General features: G+C 40.4%; 1 protein-coding gene across 3 annotated transcripts in view; it reads left to right on the top strand.

Moving 5' to 3' along the window:
• ALG9 (ALG9 alpha-1,2-mannosyltransferase) overlaps positions 1-19,882 on the top strand; it is an 80,384-nt gene that overhangs the window by 57,018 nt on the left and 3,484 nt on the right. For all 3 annotated transcript variants that reach the window (XM_036427725.2, XM_036427730.2, XM_036427731.2), the window contains 2 exons: positions 10,095-10,225; positions 19,544-19,662. In XM_036427725.2, the coding sequence (XP_036283618.1) occupies positions 10,095-10,225; positions 19,544-19,662 (250 nt within the window). The remainder of the gene's footprint in view (positions 1-10,094; positions 10,226-19,543; positions 19,663-19,882) is intronic.

The following is a 19,882-nucleotide window of genomic DNA, read 5'->3' on the forward strand; positions in this document are numbered from 1 at the left end:
TGTTACTCTTCTGTTCATTTTATGTTCTCTTTGGATTCTCTATCTCCCTTCCTAAGGGGAGTTATATATTCTTATCACAGTAGTGGGACCCAGGAATAATTGTTTAAACTTGCAACACTCATACTTTAATTTTCATTCTATAAAATATTAAAGTAAGTCAAATCTTGTTATGGTGAATTAATAGTCCATTTACTGGAGATTTGAACTCATTTTGCTAGAGACTTTTATTTTTTAAAAATATATTTTATTGATTTTTTTTTACAGAGAGGAGGAGAGAGGGATAGAGAGCTAGAAATGTCGATGAGAGAGAAACATCGACTAGCTGCCTCTTGCACACCCCCTACCCGGGATGTGCCCTCAACCAATGTACATGCCCTTGAACCCGTGACCTTTCAGTCCGCAGACCGACGCTCTACCACTGAGCCAAACCGGTTTCGGCTGCTAGAGACTTTTAAATGGATTTCTTAATGTGATTTTATCTTTATTATATGCTGTTTTAGAGGAAATAGATTGTCTTCTCAGAGCTAGAAGCTACAGGAAGACATTCTTGGCACTTACAAATAGCTGATCATAGTTCTTAACACTTGGTGTTTGAAGTTTTCCTGTAAACTTCCTCTTTGCCTACCTGGGTACTGTGCCAGGCACCAGGGCTGTAGTGGTGATCCAGGCCGATGCACTCCTTGCCTTCACAGAGCTGAGTGCCCGCGGTGAGAGGACCTGGGCCTTGCTGGTGGTGCTCACAGAGGGCACATGATGAATCAAAACTTATTACATGTTTTCGAAAGAAAGAAGAATCCTGAATACAGCTTAAAGGTTAAATATTAAACTCATAACATATGTCAGCATGATCACATAACATGTGTCAGTTATCACATTTTACTTAGTTATGGGCAGAGTTTCTAAGCAGTGTTTTTCCGCTTCAATTCTTCCATTTGCCTTGGAAGTTATAGGAAAATTGATTTCGATGGATCTTTCACATTCTCCTCTTGAATTCTTTGCAGATTCTTTATTGCAGTTGTTTACCAGGGATTTTTCAGTGACATTTGAGAAATAAGACCTGCTTATATATGGAGATGGTTTCTCTGTGATGTTCTTGAACCTCATGTTGGCCTTTGGCAGAGATCTCTATTTTTATAGCCTTCATGCGTCATTGTCATTTCCAGCTAATAGCTGCCCAAATTCACGTTCACATCCTTCCTGTCTTAGGACTTGTGGGGCATGGCTCAGGCAGCTGGGCAGACAGCAGGGAAGGTCGCTGAGAAAAGGAGGATGGACCACTAGTTCTTTCCTTGTCCCCACATGGTAGGGGTGTCGAACTCAATCAGAGAAGGGGCCAAAATCTAAAATCTAGCCTAAATCGCGGGCCGAATGGTTTACTGAACAGTCATAAACTGTCATTGTGATGGAAACGCAGCGGAGTGCAGTGATGACAGCGCGGTGCGGGCCACATTGCCAGGCCTGGCGGGACGGATTTGGCCCGCGGGCCTCGTGTTTGACACATGTGCCACATGGCATTCTAAACTGGTAAATTGACTGTTTGGCACAGCTGTTGAACCTGTTCCTGTTGTCACCTTTTCTGTCTTCAGCTTCCTCACAGCCTTTCTGTGGCTTTTGAAATCCCTTTTCCCCCTGAATTTCAGAACTGTGTTCTGATTCTTCTCCTGTAATCTTTGTAATAGACCCCCTTTTCCTTGCTTTTTCCACTTCTTTCTTCTGCCTGTGCAGTGGGCATCCTCCCAAATTTATCTGTGGTCTCTGCTCCTCTCTCATCTTTTCTTCTCCCCCTTTCCCTTTGCTTCCACCTTTTCCTCCCTCCCCTTATTTTCACTTTTTTTTCCTCATGCATTCTTGTGTGCATTTGTTAAAGGTGCATATGCTTAGCAGCTACTGTGTGCTTTAAGGAAACCTTTGGAGCAGTGGTCACCAACCAGTGGTCCGTGAGGTCTGAAAGGTTGGCAATCGCTGGTTTAAGGAAACCTACTATGCTAGGGTTGTTGCATGAGTCAATGAGACAGAGCCCCAGCTTCCATAGAATTGACTAATTTCCCAATTAATCCATAAATTATAATTGTGAAATGTTTTGGTGGAGAATTACTGGTTGCTGTAAAAGTATGTAATCCGGGGACCTCTCCTAGCTTAAGTGAACAGTGAAGTCCTTCTTAAGGAGTTCATTGTTAGCTGAAATCTGAAGAAACAATGAAAATTTATGAAGTGGATGCAGAGAGTGTTTTGGCAGTAAGAACAAAACCTCTCACTGCCCCAGTCACATCGGCCTTCGGCCTTCGTTCAATTACTTGAATACACAGTGCTTTTCCTCTCCTCTGTAGGCGTAAAACAAGTTTATCATCTTCTACATCTCACCCAAGTGGTTCTTCACGGCAGCCCCTCTTTTCCCAGTCACTGGATTAGGCATTTTGGTACCAGTGATGCCTTTGAAATAGACCTGATATTGACCCTTTCCTTGTTCTTCATTCTCACTGCCTAGAACTTCAAGGTGTCATCACTTCACCACTGGGTGCTGCGTTAGTGTTCGGTGTCCTGAGGGCCGGGGCCCGGTTCCCGCCTTTCCTCCAGCACTTCCTTGGTCCACCCACGCCAGTGTCACATTAGTATGGACCTCTCTTTCTGAGACCCATATATTTATAGTTGTTGTTAATCCTCAACTGAGGATATTTCTTCCATTACTTTTTAGAGAGACTAGAAGGGAAGCGGGGAGGAGTAGAGAAGAAGAGGAGAGAAACATCAATATGAGAGAGACACATCAATGGGTTACCTCTTGCATGTTCCCCAACAGGGGCCAGGGATGGAACCTGCAACCTGGGGTACAAGCCCTTGACCAAGAATCGAATCCACAACCCTGTGCTTGGGCTACCCTCTAACCACTGAGCAGCACTGGCCATTTTTAATTCATTTTACTCCTTGCCTGAAAAGCCAGAATAGATCCCAGATGCACAAAATGCAGATTCTCCTAATTCTGGGCATCAAACTTCTCTCTTTAGTTTTGTTCTCAATACACACCTCTTGGGACAAGCAGATATTCCTCCTGTTTTCCCTGAAAACCAGGCCCATTTCTGCCTTTTCCCCTCCATATTCTCTCTCTCTCTCTCTCTCTCTCTCTCTCTCTCTCTCTCTCTCTCTCTCTCTCTCTTTTATTTAACCACCATTCTAGGGCTTCTTTTCACTTCCTGTGGGCCCCAGTGATTTCTCTCTTTCTCAACTATGATTGCTCTTATAGTACTTAGTTTCCATATTCCATATGTGCTAATGTCATTTCCTGACCTGAATTGTAAGTTTAATAATGGAGACATGTCTTACAGGAATTTTATATTCCTTAGTTTAGGATTCACCAAATACAGTTTTTGATGATGCCCAGAAGATTCATTTTAATATCATTTACTGAATGTTGTCAACTCATCACTATTCAGGGACTATGAGTAGTTAGTATTGTAACCCTTTTGTCCTACATGGACATAATTTGAATTGACAGTAACCAGCAATCTAGGCTGAGAAAAAGAATAATTCCTTTTAATGGGCTCTAATGCTCACAGGTTCTTTTCAATCAGTCAAGTTCTCACATTTCACCAAGTTAGTCAAAGATTCCTTTTACTATTATACTGTTTGTGTAGTTTACAAGTTTTATTTAAATGAATCACCGCATTTAATCCTCATTATGACTCTGAGGTAAATGGTATTATCCTTATATTACAAAAGAAGAAATTGAGGTATAAAAACTTACATAAGTATGGGCCACCCAGCTATTTTGTGGTAGAGCCCAGACCTGAATCTAGGCCTCTAATTTGAAACTCCTCTTCTAATTTTTAACATAAATCTTTCTCGCTTTATTGAGATTTAATTGAAAAATAACATTATATACGTTTAAGGTATTTAATATGATGATTTGACATATGTATATATTGTGAAATGACTCCCACAATAAGGTTACTTAACACATCCATCACCTCACATGATTATCTTTTTTTGTGTGTGTGTGTGGTGAGAAATTTTAGGATCTACTCTCTTAGAAGATTTCAAATATACAACACTATTATTAACTTGAGTCTCTCGGCTATACATTAGGTCTCCATAACTTAGTCCTCTTACAATTGCTTTTTTACTAATATCTCTTCATTTCCTCAGCCCCTTGTAATCACCATTCTACTCTGTTTATATGAGCTCAACTTTTTTAGATTATACATAAAAGTGAGATAATTCATTATTTGTTTTTCTCTGTGTGCCTTATTTTAGCATAATGCCCTCAAGTTTCATTTATGTTGTCACAAATAGCAGTACTTCCTTCCTTTTTATGACTGAGTAGTAGTTCATTGTGTGTGCTATGTACATATCACATTTCACCCATTGATGGATACTTAGGTTGTTTCCTTGTCTTGGCTATTGTAAATAATGCTGCGGTGAACATGGGGGTGCACATTCCCTTTAAGATAGTGACTTCATTTCCTTCATATATATATATATATATATATATATATATATATATATATATATATACCCAAACTAGGATTGTTGGATAATATGTAGTTTGTTTTTAATTTTTTGAGGAACTTCCTGGCTGTTTTCCATATGGCTGTACCAGTGTACATTCCTATCAAGAGTGTACCCAAGGTTCCCTTTTCTCTACACCTTCACTAGCACTTGTTATCTTTTATCTTTTTGACTAGTAACCCTGCACACGAATCTGTGCACGAGTAGCTCGCTGCTGCTTGCCTCAGCTGGCCACTCCGCCCACCATTGCTGGTAGCTCTCCTCAGCTCATAACTTGCTGCCCTGCCCTCCTGTAGCTCTCCACTGCTTGCAGATTGGTTGTGACATTTTGGCGTCCCAGCAAATTTGCATATTCCTCTATTATTAGATTAGATTATAGGCATTCTAACAGGTGTGTGTGATATTTCATTGTGGTTTTTGTTTGTGTTTTTAAAAATATATTTTTTTGATTTTTTTAGAGAGAGAAGCATGGAGAGATAGAAACATCAATGAGAGCAAAACATCCATTGGCTGCTTCCTGTACGCCTCCCTGGGGATCGAGCCCAAAACCTAGGCATGTGCCCCAACCAGGAATTGAACCAGTGACCTCTTAGTGCATCGGTCGATACTCAGCCACTGAGCAACACCAGTTGGGCTCTCATTGTGTTTTGCTTTGCATTTCCCTAATGATCAGTAATATTAAGCACCTATTCATGTACCTGTAAGTCTTTGGAAAAGTGTCTGTTGAGGACCTTTGCCCATTTTTAAATCAAATATTTGTTGTTTTGTTATTGAGTTCTATGGGTTCCTTATATATTTTGAGCATTAATACCTTATCAGATATATGGTTTGCAAATATTTTTTTTTATTTCCTAGGTTGCCTTTTTATTTATTGATTGTTAGAGCTTCTTTTTCTAATTATCTTAATTCATCTCTAATAGAGAGCCTGCCCTTGATCATACTAACCATTTTTCTGCCAGAGGCTTTAGTCCTTGTGTGTTTCAGTTGTTCAGTAACTGTTTCCTAGAAAAAAGGAATCTTTAGCAGCTGTTTCCTAGAAAGGATTTAAAGAGATTACATTTTAAAGATGGATTAGGATTGCAATTAATATGATTTTGTCTTGATTTATGTCTTTTCTTAAAAATATTTTTTATTGATTTCAGAGAGAAAGGGGTGAGAGAGAGAAAGATATCAATGATGATATAAAAATCATTGGCTCTCTATTGGGGATCAGGCCTGCAACCTGGGCAGTACTCTGAATGGGAATCCACCCTTCAGTCCGCAGGCCAATGCTCTATCCACTGAGCAAAACCAGCTATGGCGGTTTCTATCTTTATAAAACTTTTCTTTAAATAGGATTTATATATGGATGGTTAATGAGTGGAACCTAAAGCTGACTGGAATACTTTCGCATTAATTAGTTACTGTCCACAACTTTGAAAGACCATGTACCCAACACCCAATCTAGATAATGAGGTCTGTAGTGTGTCTAACTGAGGTCAAGTATTGAAATGTCCTACTCAGAGCTCCCTCACCAAAGGAGGTCTAGGCATGAGACCATGAGAGTCTGTGGCCCTTACTGCTTTTGTTTAATTACAGAGACATGGTACTTGAAAAACTTTTTAAAGTTTTCATGTTTTCAAAATCCTGGGAGCTACAGCGTGAAGGTTCAGACCAAAAAGGCTGCTTCCTGAAGTGTTTATGCAAAGGGTCATTTTTAGAGTGTTATGTGGAATGGAATTGGATCTGACGTCAATTCTCAGTATGCTTTCTCTCTCCTGGAGAAACAGCCCGTGTGCAGAGCCAAATGTGAGACTGGAGTCTTTATTACATAAAAACAATGTTGGGAGAGAATGAGACTATTACTCTGAGTGAGAGGTTGAGGAAGAACAGAGTTTACTATAAGCCAGAGGTGACGGAGTTTTTCTTATATGCACTTAAAAAACCTTCAATTGTGCGTAATCCATAGTGCATAAGGCATAAGTGTGCAGTAAATTAATAATAATAGAAAATAGAGCAAATACTAGTGTAACCATCACCCAGGTCAAATACCAGGGCATTGCCAGCTCTCAGAAGCTTCCAGCAGTTCCTTTTGTCACTACCTACTCACCCTTCAGATGGAGCTTCCCAACTCCATGATAATAATTTCTTTGCTTTCCTCTTTACAGTTATTCCTCTTACATGTATTCCTAAAAACAGTATGATTTAGTTTTGCCTGTAGTAGAACTTCATATTCATGGAACCATATTACATTTTTTGTGAGTCTTAATCCTTTCACTCAACATTTTGTTTGTGATAATCATGCATGTTGTTGCATGTATCTGTGGTTTGTTCTCTTTTATTGCTATACTAGAGGCCCAATGCACAAAATTCGTGCAAGAGTAGGCCTTCCTTCCCCTGGCTGCCGGCACCGGCTCCCCTCTGCCACCCAGGACCCAGGCTTCCCTCAAAGCCCTGGTTTCGTCTGGAAGGATGTCCAGTCTAATTAGCATATTATGCTTTTATTATTATAGATAGAATTTAATTGTATGACTATACCACAATTTATTATTTTACTGTTGGATGTTTGTTTTTCCAATCTGAACCAATTGCAAATAATGACACTGAACGTTCTTGAACTTGTCTTTTTGCTGCATGCATTCTATTGGATATACTTAGCTTGAACCATGTGAAATGACCAATTTTGTGTATTAAACAGTTAACTATTAATGATTTCATATGGTTCAATCTAATACCGAGGAGTAGAATTGTTGGATCATAGGAAATATCTATGTTCAATTTTAGTAGATTCATCCAGTTTTTTAAAAATCTTCTACCAACTTAATCTCCTGGGCCCATTCTTTGAGTTTTTACGGATGCTTCATTATACAGGCATGATTAATGAAATCATTGGCCATTGGTAATTAAACATAGGGTATAACCCTTCTTTCCTCCTCAGAGGTCAGGGGTGGGGCTGAAAGTTTCAACCCTCTAATCACTTGGTTAGTTCATCTAGTAACCAGCCTCCTCCCTCATTTTTAGGTACTTTCCAAAAGTTACTCTATTAATGTAAACTCAGTTGCCATTGAAGGTAGCTTGGTATGAATAATGAGATGCATCTCTATGGCTTTTTAAAAAAATATATTTTATTGATTTTTCACAGAGAGGGAGGGAGAGGGATAGAGAGATAGAAACATCGATGAGAGAGATATATCGACCAGCTGCCTCCTTCACACCCCCTACCGGGGATGTGCCCACAACCAATGTACACGCCCTTGACCAGAATCGAACCTTGGACCTTTCAGTCCACAGACCGATGCTTTGTCCACTGAGCCAAACCAGTTTTGGCAATCTCTTATGGCTTTTAAGGAATTTCAGGAACTGAGGACAGGAGACCTAATCCTATGTAATAAAAGCCTAATATGCTAAGTGTTCAGTTGTCCAGTCAGCTGTTCAACCAATCAAAGCTTAATATGCCAATGATATGCTAAGGCTGCTCAACTGCTTGCTATGACATGCACTGACCACTAGGGGGCAGACAGTCAACTGGTCGACCAGTTGCTATGACATGCACTGATCATGGACCAGTAGGTTAGCTTGCTGCTGGAGTCTGGCTGATCAGACTGAACCAGATGGGCCAGACATGCCTGGAGCCCTCCCACAGTCCCTCTTCGGCCCTGATTGTGCACCAGTGGGGTCCCTCGGCCTTGCCTATGCCCTCTTGTAATCCAGGCCCCCTTGGGGGATGTTGGAGAGCCAGTTTCAACCGGACAACGAAATGACTGGTCACTATGATGCTCACTGACCATCAGGGGACAGCCACTCAATACAGGAGTTGCCCCCTGGTGGTCAGTGCGCTCCTACAGTGGGAGTGCTGCTCAGCCAGAAGCCAGGCTCATGGCTGGTGAGCACAGCAGCAGTGGCAAGAGCCTCTTCCGCCTCTGTGGCAGCACTAAGGATGTCCAACTGCCAGCTTGTCGGACATCCCCCCAGGGCTTCCGAACTGTGAGAGGGCGCAGGCCAGGCTGAGCGCCCCCTGCCCCCAAGTGCATGAATTTCGTTCACTGGTATTGTAACAAAAGATGCTCTCATTGCTATTAACTAGGAAATAACAAGGTTTTGGGAGCTGTGAGCCAGGGACGATGAATAAAAACCAAAACATATGTTTATCTTAAATCTAATATCTTTGAGTTTTATTTAACCTCAGAGAAACTTATGTGTCATCTTTATTATTTTATTTTTTATTGAATTTATTGGGGTGGCATTGGTTAATAAAATTATATAGATTTCAGGGGTATAATTCTATAATACATCATCTGTATATTGTATTATCTGTTAACCACCTCAAGTCTTTATTTTTAATTTTTAAAAAGTTAAAAGTTTAATTGAAATTAAATATTCTGGTGGCTTCAAGATGAGAGAATGTAATTATTGTTTGAAATGAAGTATTTAACTGTGAAAGTAGCCTACAGTTTATAGCATATTCCATTGAATTAATTTTGTTATAAGCACAATACCAATTATGTGTGGATTTTTAAAAAATATATTTTTATTGATTTCAGAGAGGAAGAGGGAGGCAGGGAGAGAGAGATAGAGACATAGAAACATCAGTGATGAGAGGGAATCATTGATTGGCTGCCTCCTGCACACATCACACTGGGGATTGAGCCCACAATCCTAGCATGTGCTCTGACTGGGAATGGAACATGACCTCCATGTTCATTGGTCAATGCTTAACCACTGAGCTATGCCAGCCAGGCCCAACATGGTTATGATATTCTCTTCTGAGCATCTGTGAGCAACTGAGTGACTATAGTTTTGCTTATTGTTACAATATATTTTTCATAATCTTCTCCACTCTTACAGTTTATTGATCTTTTGCTTCAGGAACAGTTGCCATGTCTCTGTCGGTTCTGTTGAATTTTTTAATATCCCTGCACCCTCACACAGCTCTGTCAGCAGAAACATGGTTTCCTTTCACATCAGCATGTGTGTTTAATCTTGCCTTTCAATCTCCACAATAAGAAGTGATCATTGGGCCAAAACCAGTTTGACTCAGTGGTAGAGCATCAGTCTGCAGACTGAAAGGTCCCAGGTTTGATTCTGGTCAAGGGCATGTACATTGGTTGCGGGCTCATCCCCGGTGGGGTGGGGGGGTGCAGGAGGCAGCTGGTTGGTGTTTCTCTCTCATCGAAGTTTATGGCTCTATCTCTCTCCCTTTCTTCTTGATTTAAAAAATCAATAAAATATATATATTTTTAAAAAGTGATCATTGGGAGGGAGCAATAGTGAACAAAAGGAAGATATATAATTTTTTTCAAGTAGGTTGTACACTCATGCTAGGTTCAAGAGTGTGTTTGGCTAAAAGGACTTAATACACAAACTAGAATCAAAACTCCCAAAGCTTACATATATTTTGGCTTGGTGCGTGCATATCTCCCCCTTATTCCCAGGAGCCTAGGTAATACCCCAAAATCCAACACTCTTACCTGAGTGAGAGAACACAGGTTACATCTGAGGAGTTGGATGCTTGTGCTTCTAAAACCCTGAGGAACGCTTAGAGTTGCAGTTTATGTTCCTGACCCTGAAGGGACCCTTGTAATTGCTAATGAAGAGTTGGCCTTTCTCCATTGCAGATTGACATCAGTAAATGCCATTATTTAGTGGACTTGGACACCACAAGAGAAACACCCCGGGAGCCAAAATATTCGTCTAACAGGGAAGAATGGATCAGCCTGGCCTACAGACCGTTCCTTGATGCTTCCAGGTATGTGGCGTTAATCCTAAGAGATGTGTTAGGGTTAGGAAAGGTGAAAATTGGATTGAATAAATTCCAGCTCTGGGCTGATGCTAGTAGCCATCATTTTACTTTATTTATGTTTGGACCCAAACACATCTTCTATCCTTGTCCAGTTTCCTGAAAAATCTAAAACCGCTCTCTTTTTCTAGGCAACAGAATACAAAGTATATTCTAGTATCATCTAAAAGAATCTGAGTAAAGCAGATTGATCCATGAAGAAAATACGAATAAGTGTTTGACATTGATTATTTTCAGCAACCAACTTCAACTATTTTAACTGAGAATATTCTAACACAATTAGGAAGATTGACTCTGTCCTTTAAGGAGCTAGAAGTTCATATCCATTATTTTTAGGCACAAGGCTCAGTCAGGGATGGGATAGGCCTGCCTTTGTCTTAACTAGAGAGACCAAATAGACCTGGGTGTGGCTGGCTCTTCAGAAACGTCTCAGAATTAATGATGAGAGGGAAGTCAGGACATTCAGGTGAAGTGGTAATGGGGCGGGGGTGAGTTGGAAGGGTCAGGCTGTCTGTGGGCAGAGGTAAAGATAAACAGACAGCTGAAGTTGAGGAGGTTCAGGGAGGCCCAGAATCCACAAGATCGGGCAAAGAGCAAAAGGTAGAGGAGCTTGTCTTGAGAGATAGGTCTGGAACTCAGAAACAGGGAAGAGAATGTTTTTAGGAGGAAGGGCTCATCAGAAGCTGCTGATAAACCAAGTGAGAGGAGGAATAACTGTTCATTGGACTTGGCAGCTGATAAAGCAGTTTTGGTTAAGCAGTGGAGCATAGCCCTTGAGAGATTAGATGGGTCAAAGCAAAAACATATAAGAATTGGAAAAATGCCTAAACTGGTTTGGCTCAGTGGATACAACGTTGGCCTGTGGACTGAAAGGTCCCAAATTCGATTCCAGTCAAGGGCATGTACCTTGGTTGTGGGCACATCCCTGGTAGGGAGTGTGCAAGAGGCAGCTGGTCGATGTTTCTCTTTCATCGATGTTTCTAGCTCTCTGTCCCTCTTTCTTCCTCTCTATGAAAAATCAATAAAATATATATTTTTAAAAAGAATTGGAAAAGGCAAATATAGACAAGTCTTTTGGAAAGTTTTGCTATAAAGGGAAACAGAAACAAGACTATAGCTCATAGTGGGTGTAGGGAAGTGCTAACTAGAAAGATTTTTATCCTTAAATTTTTTTTTTATTGTGGTAGTGTGTGTATACCATAATAGAGCTGAAATCTGGTCATGGAGAAAGGAAAGAATTGCTGGAGCACTGCCCTTGAGTTAGGTGAGAGGAGCTGCACATGTAAGTCAGGATGTGCTATAGGCAGATGTACAGATAGGTCTCTGAACAGCACTGCCCGAGAGAACTTCCTGCAGGATGGAGATGTTCTGCTCCATCCAATACAGGAGCCACTGGAATAGCCTGTTTGAGGCAGAGGAATTAAACTCTCCCTTGGATGGGAGGAGTGTGAGAGAATTTATGGACATGTTTTAAAACCATCGTAGCTCTTTTGATGCCATTCTTGATTTGAATTGGATACTTTTTGAAAATTGTCTTTTTAAAGGAGATTTCTTTCAGAAGAGACATATGGCGCATAAAACCGTCCAATAAGCTGGTTCCATCTGCAGCTTCTTACTACCCAGGTGGAAAGGGACATTCCAGGCCAATAGTTTGAAAAGCTTCAGATGGTGTTCAGATCCTTTAGGAAGAATTAGTTCTCCTTCCTAACCAGTAATTGAAGTGATCTTGTCTTTCCCTACACATCAATCATGGGGTGTCTTTAGCTCCTTCTTCTATGCCAAGAATACAGAGAAACTGTAAGGAAGAAGAGGTCAGAGTTTCTTGACTTTTGTGATTCTTTTTTTTACACTACACATACACACACACACACACACACACACACACACACAGATACACAGACATTGATTTTGGAGAGGGAGAGAGAGACGGAAACATCAATGATGAGAAAGAAACATTGACGCTGCCTCCTGCACACCCCACACCAGGGATGGAGCCTGCAGCCCCAGCATATGCGCTCTCCAGGAATTGAACCGTGACCTCCTCGTCCATAGGTCGATGCTCAGCCTCTGAACCATGCCGGTTGGGCTCTACTTTTGCAATTCTTTATCAGGTCATTATTCTCTTATGCTTCCTGTTTCTTTAGCAGTTTTTAGCCTTTCCATTTTTTCTTCTCTCCAGATACTTTCCTGAGACCCTTCATCTGCAGAGCTGGTCCAGACTAGATTTAGCCTCAACATGCATTGGTGTTTTCCTCCTTGTTTCTTTAGCTGCTAAAACATTGAGATCTCCTGACATTTTTAAAAAAATATATTTTATTGATTTTTCACAGAGAGGAAGAGAGAGGGGTAGAGAGTCAGAAAAATCGATGAGAGAGAATCATCGATCAGCTGCCTCTTGCACACCCCCTACTGGGGATGTGCCCGCAACCAAGGTACATGCCCTTGACCGGAATCGAACCTGGGACTTTTCAGTCTGCAGGCTGATGCTCTATCCACTGAGCCAAACCGGTTTCAGCTGAAATAAGGATTTCTTAAATTTCAGAACTTTTTGATGCCCTTATTTGATATAATGAAGATTGTTGAGTATTTTAAAGCATACTCCTTTATTTCATCTCCATAGAGCTTGCCAGAATCATCTACCTGCTGGGACTCCAATGCTGCTTCCTATTTGTCCCATAGAAGCATAGCCCAAAGGGTGCAAAGGGCAGGGGCAAACACCTTAAACACTGCTGTGTTTTCTCCCCAGGAGTGGTGGGTGGGACATGTAGTACCTGCATATTCACGTTGCTCTCAGATGGAAAACAGACGGGTGAAGAGCATTTCCCCAGCAGCCTTGGTGGGGCTGGAGGTCAGAAAATGGCCAGTTGCCTAACAGCAGTTTTTTCTCAATCCTCATTCTGAATATTGGCTAAAGGTGACTGGTCAAGAGGTTATGATGTTTTCACATGATTGGCCACGGGCCACAAATAAGTGAGGTGACTCACTCTGTAAACAGTCATGCAGTGCTGTGATTCCAATTTGTGCCTCAGCAAACTTCCGAATCTATACAGTATGGATTTTTGGAGATTGATACCAAATAGTCAAAACTGTGAATGCATTCAGGGAATGCCAAGGATCTTTTGGAATGCATGCTGAAAATAAATGTCATTTTGGTCACATGGGTAATGATGATTGAGCATATACTGCGAAAACTGAAACCTGGTTAAGTTACTTGACCTTTAGCATTTATATTTTCTTTGCTAATGTGAATGCCCTCCACAAGTCCTTGTGTTCTCACATCTCCTGGACCACTGCCCCACCACACACCAGAGGCTCCTACTGTGTTCTGCCCACCTAATGGCTTTAGGACTGAATCTTTGGGAAGAGAAGAGGAATAAGAACTTCATATTAGTTTTGTTAATCCTTTTCCTTGTGGAAGATGAATATTGCCAAAAGTGAGTGAGGTAAACTAATGCTCTGATTTAAGAGTCTGGGCATAGTCATTCATTCATTCACAGGTTATTCATTAAGCACTTGATGTGGAACTGTTCTAAAAGTAGAGAGATAGAAGTTAGGTCAAGTTAACTCTTCAAGGGACTGAAATTCTAGTAGAGTATTAGTGTAGCAAGTAATTCCTGTGTTCATTTCTCTTTTGTGCAATAAATGTTACCTCTGTGTTACTTACCGACCGTTAGTGTGATGCCCTCACTCCATTTCCTGTTAAGGAATATTAAAGTACAGTCACATTTTTACTACATACCAGCTTTTTGAACAGTTCTCAGGACTACAGCTTGGCTATAGATAAAGTCTTGAGGGAATCCTGAGATTCTCTTTAGAACAGAAGATTGTTGTGAAAATTCAGTTCTACCCTGAGGGTTGTATTAAGTGTAACTGAAATGTGAGCGAAGTGTGAGAGAGAGCAAGAGACAAAGATACACTGAGGGAGAAAACTAGCTTCAAAAAGGAAGAACTGGCAGTCAGATTAGACTACAGGTCCACATGGCCATAATATTTGGATGAGTGGATGGATGGATAAAAATAAAAGAGAAAACCTTAGTACCTTAGTACTAGGACGTTTTCTTTTTAAAATGAAAAGTTGACCCAGCATTTCCTTTTGTGCCTGCTGAACTAGAGACATCAGGGACTGGCAGCCAGTCTTCACTGGTATCAGCAAGAGCAGATAAGTCTCCACAGAACACTTCCTAACCTTGATAAATATGGCTGGTAATTTAATTAGAAAACATTCTGAGCTGTCAGCTAATTATGCTATTCAGACAATAGCTTTGTCCAGGTCTGTTTCATCTTTGAATCTCTTGAGTGACTTGCTCACTGGTATGTGAAGTATTTCCATCTCCACGATAGAGGCATATATTGTACGTCTCCCTAAATTATGCTGTCTGTGCTTCCTCAGGGCATTTCACATAATTACAGACAATGTATGAGTTTTGTGTTTTTTTTAAATAAAGATAATCCTTTTTAAAAATATATATATTTTTTATTGATTTTTACAGACAGGATGGGAGAGGGATAGAAAGTTAGAAACATCAATGAGAGAGAAACATCAATCAGCCGCCTCCTACACACCCCCTACTGGGGATGTGCCACAACCAAGGTACATGCCCTTGACCGGAATGGAACCTGAGACCCTTCAGTCCACAGGCCGACGCTCTATCCACTGAGCCAAACCAGCTAGAGCTGTATGATAGGTATTAGTTTTGTTCTAATTTGTGATTCAGTCTAATCTTTGTTTCCATGTGTATGGAAACATATGTTATTCTAGTGCTCAACTGTTTTTCAAAGGCAAATAACCAAGTTCATTTTCACTTTTTCAGCAATAGTACAGTATAGCAATTTAAAAGATCCTAGTCATGCTTAGCACACTAAAGCTATTCATGGTAAAGAAACTCATCTAGAACAGCAGCGATAGTTTTAGAAATGAGGAATTCAACCTAACTTGTTCTCTTTGTTTAAAAAAAAAATCACAGAATGTTCCCATCCCAGCTCAGAGGTGTGTATATTGACTGATCCTCACTTCATCTTGAAGAAATTAGTGGCTTTAGATGTGAAAGATAAATAATGTCAACTCTAAAATAGAATCTATCCATCTTGGAAATTCTGGTTCTGGGCTTCAGGTACATCTCTAATAGGTTCTAACTTATTGCTTCTGGTTGTTTTTGCACTTGTATCATCAAAATGCAAAATTTGAAGAAGTTTTTGAAACTTTTAATGATTCAGTTTTGTCAAAGAGAAGGCAGCTATCATTTTTGCTCTGTAATTGATCAGTTTATGATCAATTCATTGAAATCTTTTTTTTAATCCTCATCTGAGGACATTTTCAAAGACTTTTTTGAGAGAAGGAAAAGGAGACAGTGAGAGAAACATTGATGTAGAGAGAAGCTTCGATCAGTTGCTCTTGCACATACCCCAACCAGGGCCCAGGACTGAACCTAGGTATGTGTCCTAACCTGGAATCAAGCCTGAGGTCTTTCTGTGTATAGAATGATGCTCCTACCAGCTGAGCCACACTGGCCAGGATTTCATTGAATTTTTTAAATATTTTTTTAATTGATTTGAGATAGAGAGAGGAAAGGAGAGAGAGAAACATCAATGTGATGTGAGAGAGAAATATCAATCAGGTGCCTCCTGCATGCATCCCTGCCAGGTATCAGGGGATCAAACCCACAACCTGAATTTGTGCCCTAACTGGAAATCAAACCGGTGACCTTTCATTGCTCAGGAAAATACTCGACCAACCAACTGAGCCACACTGCTCAGAACTTCAATTGAATTTTTTATTTCTTTTTCATCTATATTCTTCCAGTCACCTTGGTATATGAACTTGTCTTCAGCATGTGTCCACTTATTTTATTAAATAAAATTTGGCACACAGATCTCATAAAAGATGCAAAAATGTGATCAGATGCCCTGTTAAGATAATAGGATAGTTCAGGTTCTTTAAAAAAAAAAAAAAAAAATATATATATATATATATATATATATATATATATATATACACACACACACACACACACACACACACACACACACACATACACATATATAACGTTTTACATATGTCTCCTTTTTGGTCCAGGTTCTTGTAAAATACTGCATGATAAAGTCTTTCCTGTTGAATGACTAACTGAATGAAAATACCTTATTTCCTTTTTGTTCCTGGAAATATATTGTTTACTCATTTATTCCTGAGTTTGAGAAAATTCATCCAGTATATTGTCATCTGAAGACGCACAGGCAAATTTTGCTTGTTATATCAATTTCACCATCATCATCAGAGTATTGAGTGCTGCTGTTTCTCTTTGTATTCCTCTACTGTTTTGTCTAATACTTGTAAAATGTCTTCTATCAGTTTTCTTCTCATTGCCATAATGGACCACTATTTATAAAATTCTGAATTCTCAACACTATTCAATGAAAGCAAAGATAATGTCTTTAGTTTTTCATACCTTATTTGATGATGATGCAATACTTTGGGCAATGCACTAAGAAAATTGAAGGAAAATGCAATAGTGATTATTTATTTTACTTTTGCATTCTGTTTGGTAATTTCATCATTTTCCTTTTTCTTATTACTTGAGTCTTTATTTTTTTAAAAGCACAGTTGTAAATAATCCAAGATACAGGAAAAAAAAATTAGACCACTAAGATCCTACAATATAGCTTACATTTATAAAAGGGTACAATGGATCCATATGGTAATTACAAGATAAAATGTTTTATTCTGGTTGTTTTTTTTTTTTTTTTTTTTAAGTCAGTATAATCTCTCTTTGTTCTTTGGAAGACTCTAAAAAGATAAACATTGTGAAATAATAACCCTCCCAAATAATAAGGAATGGTTCCAAAAAGAAAGTCAAACACTAACATTGGGCCCAGTGGCCCCAGTGTTATACCAGGGACTGAGTTGACTGGCAATGTGTGCTGACCCTGTTAATGAAGCTTTTATCGTGGAGTAGAAATGGCCCTAAATTAGTGTTGGCTTTTCTTTACCACAACTAAGCTCGCAGGAGTTTGCTCCGACCTACAGCCTTCCGTTCTGACCTTCCCCTTATCTGTGTAGCACGGACAGAAAGAATACATTCACTTCTTTCTGGCTCAGGCAGGTGCTTCCTCCTCCTGTTGGTTGTCTGCAGGAGCTCTGCCTTATCTCGTGTCTCTTCTAAGCCCTTTATCAGAGCCCTTCAACGGCTGGTGAAGTGAAGTGCATCTCTGTTGAGCACCCAGCACTGCCAGGGTCCCAGTGGGGAGCCTCTCTCAGAGGTGTGTATGCCAAGCACGATATCATTGTGTGCAGGCGTTGCGGGAGTCTGCCAGTGCAAATGCCACCTTGCCTCGACATTTACAAGTTCTGAGTCTGAGAAAGGACTGGCAGCGGAACACTCTGCAGCTTCCTCATTTGTGGTGGCAGTAACTGGGTCAGCTTTGATGTTTTGACTCAGAAATCACAGTCAAGAAGTAATGCTTGATACATAATTTGAAATGATCACTGCCACATTTTCTACGAAGTTATGAATCCTATTATCCTGTTCCCAGGATACAGGATAAACCATAGGGGTTGAGTGCAGAATCTGGAATCAAAGCTGGATTTGAGTGAGGGCTCTGTCACTTCCTGTGTGACCCCGAGCAAGTTACTTTATGTAAGTTTCAGGTCCCATCGATAAAATAGGGATAATAATATCACTTTCCTCCTATGGGTTATTGGCTGGATTAAATAGTATTTTTAAAAGTGTAAGCACTTTTCCCAGTGTTTGTCCAATGCTAAGTGTTCAATAAATGTGAAGTATTTTTCAGAAATTCAGGTTTTCATCTATTCCTGTATTTTAATAACAAATATGTACATTTAAAAAAATATATTTTATTGATTTTATACAGAGAGGAAGGGAGAGAGATAGAGAGTTAGAAACATCATTGTGGGAGAGTCATCGATCAGCTGCCTCCTGCACACCCCCCACTGGGGATATGCCCGCAACCAAGGCACATGCCCTTGACCGGAATCGAACCCGGGTCCCTTGAGTCCCCAAGCCGACGCTCTATCCATTGAGCCAAACCGGTTTCGGCCAAATATGTACATTTTATAACTTGCCAGGGACATGTCATGACATGAGCTTGTGTATAAGACTCTCTCTTTGACTTAAGAATTGCTAGAGCCGAAACCAGTTTGGCTCAGTGGATAGAGCGTCAGCTTGCGGACTGAAGGGTCCCGGGTTCGATTCCGGTCAAGGGCATGTACCTTGGTTGTGGGCACATCCCCTACTGGGGATGTGCAAGAGGCAGCTGATCGATGACTCTCTCATCAATGTTTCTAACTCTCCCTCTCTCTTCCTCTCTATAAAAAATCAATAAAATATATATTTTTTTAAATTGCTGGAGCCTGGCTGGGTAGCTCAGTTGGGTAGAGCATCGCCCCGATACACCAAAGTTGTGGTTTCGATCCCTGGTTAGGGCACAAGAATCAACCAATGAATGCATAAATAGTGGAGTAACAAATCTGTGTGTGTGTGTGTGTGTGTGTGTTTTCCCTCTCTCCCATTTCCCTCCCCCTTCCTTTATCTTTCTAAAATCAATAAATAAAGCTGAAACCAGTTTGGCTCAGTGGATAGAGCATTGGTCTGCGGACTCAGGGGTCCCAGGTTCGATTCCGATCAAGGGCATGTACATTGGTTGCAGGCACATTCTCGGTTGGGGGTGTGCAAGAAGCAACTGGTCGATGTATCTCTCTCATCAATATTTCTAGATCTCTATCCTTCTCCCTTCCTCTCTGTGAAAAATCAATAAAATATATTTTTAAATAAATAAATATAAAAAAACTAAAAAAAAAAAGAATTTCTGGAACATTGCACAGGAAGCCCGGACATATTTTTCTTCATCTTTCTAGGAAAATTTAGTGCTGGAGTCAGGATCATTTGAGCATCTCTACAGTTCTTAGCTGCAGAAACCATTGGGTATTAAGTATTTATTTTAGTAATAGCAGTCCTTTGATTGACTTGGAACTTTTCTATAGTATATACTAATGCTAAGTGAAGACCTAGAGCTATTTTGAAGGATATACCATGACTTAACTGGGAGACTGTCTTCTTGGTATGGGTAACAAGGTAGTACTTGGTTTTGATTACTTTATCATGGTCTAGTAGCTAAATAACAGGCTTTTCTGTGTTGCTTATATAAAATACCCTTACTAGAGCACTTAGTTTATTTCCCTGAATCATTTTCAATACCATTAGTAAATTCTCTCAAATGGTAAAATTCTCCTTTCCCCCACCCCTTGTTTTTCAGATCTTCAAAGCTGTTGCGGGCATTTTATGTCCCCTTCCTGTCGGATAAGTATACAGTGTATGCAAACTACACAATCCTCAAACCGCGGAAAGCAAAGCAAAGCAGGAAGAAAAGTGGAGGTTAGCAGCACGTGTGCCCGTGGCCCTTCGGACAGCCATCCTGCTCTAGTGGTTCCATGGCAGGACTCCTTCCCAGCCATCACTGTAACGTGTAATAAAGGCTACCTGACACAATCCTGGATTCCGGGTGCTTTGGGCTGGTCACCGTCACCCACATTCACTTCCTGCCTGCGTGTCTGTTCTGCATGTAACCGTTCCGCAGCTGGGCAGAGAAAGGCCT

Source organism: Pipistrellus kuhlii, unplaced genomic scaffold (genome assembly GCF_014108245.1).
Source record: "Pipistrellus kuhlii isolate mPipKuh1 unplaced genomic scaffold, mPipKuh1.p scaffold_m20_p_9, whole genome shotgun sequence".
In the NCBI taxonomy this organism is placed as follows: Eukaryota; Metazoa; Chordata; class Mammalia; order Chiroptera; family Vespertilionidae; genus Pipistrellus; species Pipistrellus kuhlii.